Raw genomic sequence first — 8,945 nt, 5'->3', positions numbered from 1 at the left:
GACGCCCTATAACTTCTGGTACGTGACAAAACATTACTCTACATCAAGTACAGAAAAGTTGTCTGAACAAAGCGTTGATCTGTTTTGAAAAACATTATACCAAAATAACCCATTTTTATACAAAGCAGATGTGTATGTGTGATTTGACGAAAAAAATGCTCAAAACAACTTATACGGACCAAAATAACAACTCGTACATGTTTGTTCGATCATAAATTACGTTCCCTGTTACTACTCGGGCATTTACTCAATAATTACTCCATGCATATATACAATAATATCAAAATAAATACAAACATTTTGGCGAAGACTGTATATTGCTATTCCACAGAGATCTAGAAGTCAAGTACGTATATTGGTAATAAATCGTGAAGGCTCTTAACAGGATAGTATTATCTGACAAATGTGTTTCCAATTATTCTACTATAAGTTTCTAAGAATCTATATAAATATAAGAGTACTTTCTGTTGTAGGTCCATGTAACTTCACAAAAATTGATATGGAGGTTCAGTAGGTCCATACGGGGGTACATACACATTTTCAGTTTTGCGGTTTTTATGAGTGTTTTTGCGTTTTTACCACTACCTCATCTCCTGTAAACAAATCTTCACCAAATTTAGCATGAAGGTTTGTTAGGTCCATGCAGAAATACATGCAAATTTGCGACTTCACATTTTGTGTCTTGCAGTTTTTAGGCGTTTTTGTGTTTTTTACAATTACATATAACGGAAGCAACTTTTCATGTCCTAAGATAACCTTTCATTAATTATGAATTTAGATAACTTCCGTCTAGGGGACGTGTACTCCAGCTAGTAAATAAATAGTTTGACAGTATTTGCAAAGACACATACAAAATACATTGTCAAAGCTGCTATTTCAGCTGTTCAGAAACTGGTTGAAATATAAACAAACACCTATGTTAAGACTTTGATCTGTCACCCAAGCTTGTATACATTTAAAAAACATATGCGTTTTTACACATTATAATCAGTCAGCAGGATGAATAGGATTGGACAGACATGTAAGGCTATTCAGTCCTCATGCTATGTTTCTATTGACATATTCTTTCATCAGTGGTCAAGTTCTGAGTATCTCTGTTCGTGGCTTATGTAAATAGGAAAGCACAGAGTCAATTATATTTAGAGCGTAAAGCTTAGAAAACGAATGACAGGAATCATGTAATGTGGTCTGTGGATCGCATTCTGGTCCGTTCTGTATTGATAGTATATTGAAAAATATCAAGGAAACCCTCTGAAGCCATAGGCTCTATTGGATATATTCTGACACTACAAGTTATTGAAATTGATGTATATAGTATAAAAAAACGTTTTAGTGGCAAGGACCGTCCTTTGATTTTTTTTTTCAGAAGGGCGATGAAGTCCAAAGCTTACTTCAAAATTATTCCCTATTAGGGACGACAATATTTTGGGCCTCTCACTTGGTTTTTTATCCAATATGTCTATGTTGACAGTATTAAATACCAAAATGTTTTTATAAGTACAAAGTGTTCTTAGTTCTGTCTGATAGTCATAATGTTATTTAGTTAAAAGAAGCATATCGTTACGTCTTTATATCTAAGACAAGATTTTGTCTTCTAAGAATTTTTGTGCATTTCCAATATTTAAAAGCCCCAAAAATGTACCAAGTTTTGTTAATTAATGAATAGGTCCTACCATTTTGTATTTAAGTAGATAACTTAAGATTACAAGTAAATAGTTACGTTATATTTTGAAAAGTAAAGCACAAATGATATGAACTGTTAATGAGTTTTTGCGAAATTTAATCACTTAGATCGGTTTCCAACTGCAGGTCAAACCTAATTATTTCAAATATGCTTCATGGTTTTCAGTTATACACGTGTCCAAAGCTTTGGACACACGAACATGTATAACCTCAATTATAAGATATAGAAGTGATAACAATCTTGTTCCTGTGTCATGGATATTTTAAAACATTGTTGTATAGACAGTATTGTAGTATAAAACATTAGCATACTGACCACCATATGTTATATTTCTAGTCCTTCTATTTTATCACATCCATTTCCAAGCTAAATCAACAAACTGTAACTACAATTCACTTAGCAGATTTCCAAGTCAAAGTTACTCGTAGCGCTTTAATGAACCAATAATAAGATATCTAAATTTCACGATTATGCACCAAGACATTATTAAATTTACAATTGTTGGAGCTCGTGTCATTTTTAACTTGTAGTATATTCTGAAAACATTAATATAGTTACATATTTCTTGTGTTTTTGCATTTTCAAAGTCTAACCACTTATATGGAATTATAAATTAATTTAGTTTTTGTTTTTAATTATTGTACAGATTTTAATGTACGCCGATAGAGGTCATGTAATCGAACATTCAGAATAATTGTTTGTTTGTTTTGGAATTTCGCGCAAAGCTACACGAGGGCTATCTGCGCTAGCCGTCCCTAATTTAGCAGTGTAAGACTAGAGGGAAGGCAGCTAATCATCACCACCCACCGCCAACTCTTGGGCTACTCTTTTACCAACGAATAGTGGGATTGACCGTCACATTATAACGCCCCCACGGCTGAAAGGGCGAGCATGTTTGGTGGGATGCGGAATCGAACCTGCGACCCTCAGATTGTGAGTCGAGCGCCTTATCCACCTGGCCATGCCAGGCACCATTCAGAATAAACTATGAATCCAGTATATCGTACATTTTTTGTAAGTCTGTAGTTAACTTCCACCTTTAAAATTATATATACATATTTAAGATTTTTTTCTGTTGGGTTAAATGGTGTATTAAGCACTTGTTAAGATATAGTTCAACTGAGTGTACTTATATGACGGAATGCGTGATTCACTAATTTCGGAATGGGAAAGAACAAAAATTAAATTTATTGACTTACGAAATTTTTGAAGTTTACCGAGTTCTCATCAATGTTTCTACCTGAAAGTGCTTTTATATTCATATTTTGTATTACACATCCATTATGCCTGTCTTTCCACGACTTTGTAAATAAAGCAACAATATCCGCACGCAAATGAAATGATCGACAATTGTGTATAAAAGGTATTTATTCATAGTCTTCTTTGAACATTCTATATAATTATATGAATAAGAGAAAATTCTCTTAAACCTAATGCTTGCACATTAACATGAAATACACGGAAAGACCTTGCGTTAATAACAAAATGTACACGAAGCGTTTTATAAAACAAATTATTAGGAACATAAAACGTAAGTATTCTTCCGTTCAATTAGACAAACGTTAAGTTTAAGAGGTAAATTTTGTTCAAATATACAAAGCCTACTTAAAAATTGTCGGCAGGAACGACAAGCTGACAATATGATTGAAACTTCATTTCTAATGCATTTGTATTAAAATTAGATGTTGAAAGCACATTAGTTTAAGTTATTTGTTGTTGAACGGTTTAAATTAAAACTAAATAGAAAGAGTTCTTAAAGTTTGTAGTTAATATAAAATTTAATTTAATTTTGAAAGTGATGCAATGTGGAACGTAGAACGGCTCTGAGTTTTTTTTTTTTCTTCAAGTACAAACATTTAGCTCCTAGCTCCATCATCTCTTGGCCAATTTGAGATCTAATTACAGTTTTGAACTCAGGTGGTCAAAACCTTTCGAGTGATATATTTGACCACGCCCAAGTCTCACAGATTAATTTATTTTAATCCTGCCTAAAGGAATTACAGTTTGAGAATAGGCTGGTAGAGATCCCGATTAGTAATAAAATCGATTCAGGCGTAAGCGCGCGCCCCACGCTTGGTAGTGCTGGCGCACAAAAATATAAGTAATATTATAATATAGCTAAATAATAAAAAGAAAAAAGGACTCATAGATTAATTTACTCTAATCCTACCTAAGATAATTTCAAGTGCGGCGGTTATTGAGGATCCCCCTCTTGTTACCTGTATCTATACTTCTAATGAAATATCATAAGTATTGTACATATAATAAACACATTTATAGAATATTTTCCCACTGTCGCCAAAAACTGGTGTGGCATTACATAAAACAGTTTAGCCACTTCTTAACTTAGTTTATGGCAATATTTCCACCATAATGTGCACTATTCGAGACCGACTCTTAAACTTAGAACTATGTACAAGTGAATGAATATTAAAAAACAAACGAACAAAAACAACAACAAACACGAATGCTAGTAGATGTCAGTAAAATATTTAAGTAACAATTTCTTATTAATTCGTATTTATTCGCATATCATATGCCATAATTCTGCTCCGCTATGCAAATTTTATTATCTTATGATAATAGTATACAACACATCAGTCTTTATGTTATCAATACCGAAAAAAGTATTTGAAGGAAATATTTTTTGTGTTTTTTTTAGCGCAAAGCAACATTGGACTATCTGCTAGATTCATCGCAAGGTTGTTGTTTGTTATTAAGCACACAGCTACACAAAGGGCTATCTGTGCTCTGCCCAACACGGTTATCGAAACCCGATTTATAGCTGTATAAGTCCACAGACATACTAATGTGCCACTGGGGGGCGCATCCCAGGGAGACAATAGCTCTGTGCACTTAATGTGCTCTTAACATGAATATTGAAATAATAATATATTAAATCTATTAGATGAATTAACTATTTATATAATATGAACAAAAATTAATCATTAAATGCATTTTAACGCAGTTATATGAAAATAAGCTGATAAGAGCAGAGTATTATTATTATTATTTTATATTACTTATGTTAAATTAAAATTACATAGAAAACGCTATATTGTAGTTAATAAAGGCACATTTAATTTTGGAGTTGAAAATCACATCAGGTCATTTAGCTGAATGGGTGATAGACATCTGCTTAAAAATATCAAATACCTTCCAATTACTTTAAAATAATTGTTGCACATTAACAATTAATACCGTTATAGTTTACGTTAATATTATTAAACATGTAGCAATGAAACTGCAACAAAGCTGTTGTTGTTTGTTGCACAAAGCTACACAAAGGGATATCTCTTCTCTGCCCACCACAAGTATCAAAACCCGGTTTCTATCAGTATAAGTCCGCTGAAACTTCAACAAAGAAAAATACAAGATACGATAAATATATTCTGCTGGTTTGACTAATCTAACTTATTTGTGCACTCAGATGACACAGTTTAAACATTACATTGTCGATAGGAATATTACAGTAATCGATTTATACATTCTAGAAATAGACGCTACAGTAATTTGTTTTGAAATGTATTCGTTACTGATGGAACAGTTTGTTGGTATTGTATTATGCTGCTTAAAGTCACTCGACTCTAGCCTTGATATCTACTTACCCATAACTAGCCAAGGTTGAATCATAGTAATACGAAGCAGGTTGGGGTATAGATCTCCAGGGGCTATCTACGCTTTCTTTCATTGTGTAAGCAGAATTCTAAAAATAGACAATAAATCTTTGTTTTACAATAAGCCGTTTGAATTATGAAAACGCATATCGTAAGACACAAATTGTTATTAAGCATAATTTAAACTTCTTCAATGATGTTAGAAAAAACACGTAGGTTCAAGAAGTTTTGATAGAAATGAATAAAAAACCCTATAACCCGAGCGCTTTCGAAAGGTCTGCCTTTCTATTTCGCTCGGGTTATAAGGTTTTTATTCATTTAAACTTCTTCAAGATTATCTAATGTTAACGTTTATTAAGAATATTTGGTCTTTTGAAATTTTTACCACAGTCAACAAGATGATTCTTTTGAGTATAATGTCGTAGTATACATGCTAACCATTCATTTTTAGGTAATAGCTTCACTATTTGAAAATATTTTAAAACTTAAAAACAAAAACACATAGGTACGAAACTTTCGAAGTTTTAAGACTCTCCGTGTAAAGATCAAATTAGTAGTATTTTCATTATAACTACAGCATGTCATTTTGTATTTATTTTATTTCAATTGCAGTACAAAGGATATAGAAACGGAAGCAGTTATATTAAACGTAACTAGAAATAAACTGAAATGTAAAGAAAAATACTATTGAAAGAGGGAAAGAGTGTTACAAACGTTTTGAAATGTGATCATATCTTAAATTCTATGTAGATCTTTCTCGCAGAAAACACCAAAGCGAGGCATTATTATAACGAATACTAGACTTAAACGCTATTAATTCTAGTCCATTGACTTTCTGTCAAAATATATTTCTTATCTATTTACAGTCCCCCAGTAGAACTGCGATAAGTCTACTGACTTGCAATGCTAAAATCCTGGGTTAAGTTGCCAGCAGTGGACACAGCAGATAGCCCAATGTGGCTTTGCTCGAAGACAAACAAACAAAATCTATTTCCATTTACTGAATAAATAAGACATGTCATAACAACATTATCTGTTTGATCAAAGGTTTAACAAAATCAAAGAAAACAAGTGAAACGAGTTTTCATAATAAGCGACCAAATATTTACTTGTGGCAAACTGTTGTCCTCTTGGGCCCGCCATGGCCATGTGGTTAGGGAGCTTGACTCGCAATCTGAGAGTCGTGGGTTCATGGGGGCATAATTATGTGATGGTCAATCCCACTATTCGTTGCTAAAAGAGTACCCCAAGAGTTGGCGGTGGGTGGTGATGACTAGCTGCTTTCCCTCTAGTTTTTCACTGCAAAATTATGGACGGCTAGCGCAGATAACTCTCGTGTATCATTGCGTGAAATTCAAAACAAACCAAAGCAGTCCTCTTGGAAGTATCCTAAAACTAATTTCTTGCTTCAACAGAAAAAACATTTGAAATATCTTAATTTACTTAAAACGAAGGACTTAAAAGCTAACAAGATAATTGCTAAAATTTGTACACAGTCTTATGTACTTAGGCGAATAATTTAATTGCACATATCACAGCCTAAAGTAAAAGACACTGTGTGATTTTTATTAGAACTCATACGGAGTTAATAGTTGCAGTAAATTTGAAAAAAAAACAAAAAAAAACAGCTAAACAAATTGAAATTTAGAAATTTAAAAAGTTTATGTAAATTTCAAAATATATCATTTCAAACTTCTGAGAAAAGATGCTTCAAATCAAATTTTCCAATAACATCAGCGTAAAATGTTACCAACTTAGGAAGCAGGCTGTAAGATTTCAGTAAATAAAATTTTACGGTTTTATGCTTTTAGGATAAGACAATTTTAAATTGAAGTAAATACTGTAGTATATATTTGTTAGATGTTTGTCTGTTTTAGAATGTTCGCGTTATTGTAGTATATATTTGTTAGCTTTTTTGTCTGTTTTAAAATGTTCACATCACTGCAGTATATATTTGTTAGCTTGTTTGTCTGTTTTAAAATGTTCACATCACTGCAGTATATATTTGTTAGCTTGTTTGTCTGTTTTAGAATGTACGCATTACTGTATTATATATCTGTTTTAGAATGTGCGCGTTACTGTAGTATACATTTGTTAACTTGTTTGTTTATTTTAGAATGTTCGCGCAAGGTACACAATAGCTATTTGCTTTGGATTGTTGTTTTTTGTTTTTACATTCGCAAAAAGCTAGCCGACCCAAATTTGAGATGTTACATTATAAAGAAGGTACATAGCCAACTACATCCACCGTAATTCTTTGGCTGCACTTGTCTGACCGATTATTAGGAATCTGACCGTCACTCATGATCCCAAAGTGTGTGAAGTGTATTTTGTTAAGGGGGGGCGGAACACAAGCCTTGGAGCCACATATACATAGTGTAGCACATAAACCTTTGGACCACAATTGGTTAAAGGCTAATTGAGCTAGTTGTACTTAATGTTTAACTGATACACTAGATAGAAGGCAACTAATTAATAGCACCTACTCTCAACTCTTGGACTAATTTTACCTGACTAAATAGTGGAATCTGATCGTCACTCTTATAGCGCATTCATGACCAAAAGTGTAGGAACGGGATACAAACCATGAACTCTCGGATTTACAGTCCATACAGACTAACCATTGGCCCACACTTGACCTAATTCGTCAGCTTGTTTATTTGTTGGATTTCTCGTGAAACTACTTCAGAACTATCTGCGCTAGCCATTCCTATTTTAGTTTTAGAACTGGTAGACTAGATAGAAGGTAGCTATTCAACACCACCCGCCGCCATCTCTTGGACTACTCTCTATCAGTTAAAAGTTGTATTTAACGTCACTTAAACCAGAAATGTTCAAATCTAGCTAGATATATATAAACTGCGTAGAATAATCGAAAATATATTCATAATATAAGTAACGAACGATTCAAATTACGTAGTAAAGACTTTTACTAAACGTGGGGAGTATTTTGGAACATAAACCCTACTCGTTTGTTTTTCGGATATTCGCGAAAGTTACTCAAGGACACTAGCTATCTTTAATTTTGAGTTGTTAGACTAAATTAAGGGAAAGCACTTAGTCAACAACACCATTCCGCCAACTCATGGACCACTCTTGTCTGATTGAATAGTGAGATTTGACAGACGGAACACTTCTTTCATATAATATCGGGACGCGAACACTGAACTCACAGATATACAGTCCTGCAAGCAAACCATTAGGACAAACGCGGCCCTACACATTTAAAGCTTTTCTGAAATCTCAATCTTGAAAATCTATTATTGGATATAAATATAATGATTTTATTTGCATTTGGGTAAAAATTCTTTGAAATGAAAAAGAAATAAGCGTAAGAATATCAAAATTATTAATGTAAGGGTTGTTTTGTGAAATAAATATCCAGGGCATAAAACTGACCCAGCAACAAATTTCCTCTTCCTTCTCTGTTATTCCCGTCCCACCAAACATGCTCGCCCTTTCAGCCATGGAGGCGTTATAATGTGACGGTCAATCCCACTATTCTTTAGTAAAAGAGTAGCCCAAGAGTTGGCGGTTGGTGGTTATGACTAGCTGCCTTCCCTCTAGCCTTACACTGCTAAAGTAGAGACGGCTAGCGCAGATAGCCAGCCCTCGTGTAGCTTTGCGCGAAATTCAAAAAAAAA

The 8,945-nt window shown here is 33.4% G+C and overlaps 1 protein-coding gene across 1 annotated transcript in view; it reads right to left on the bottom strand.

Annotated features, from left to right (window-relative positions):
* LOC106464469 (iroquois-class homeodomain protein IRX-6-like) overlaps positions 1 to 8,945 on the bottom strand; it is a 60,269-nt gene that overhangs the window by 17,667 nt on the left and 33,657 nt on the right. Inside the window, exon 3 of the mRNA XM_022392671.1 lies at positions 5,293 to 5,390. Coding sequence (XP_022248379.1) covers positions 5,293 to 5,390 — 98 coding nt within the window. The remainder of the gene's footprint in view (positions 1 to 5,292; positions 5,391 to 8,945) is intronic.

Source organism: Limulus polyphemus, unplaced genomic scaffold (assembly GCF_000517525.1).
Source record: "Limulus polyphemus unplaced genomic scaffold, Limulus_polyphemus-2.1.2 Scaffold60, whole genome shotgun sequence".
NCBI classification, from domain to species: domain Eukaryota; kingdom Metazoa; phylum Arthropoda; class Merostomata; order Xiphosura; family Limulidae; genus Limulus; species Limulus polyphemus.
The sequence above is the reverse complement of the archived record's forward strand: the minus strand, read 5'-3'. Positions and strand labels throughout refer to the sequence as shown.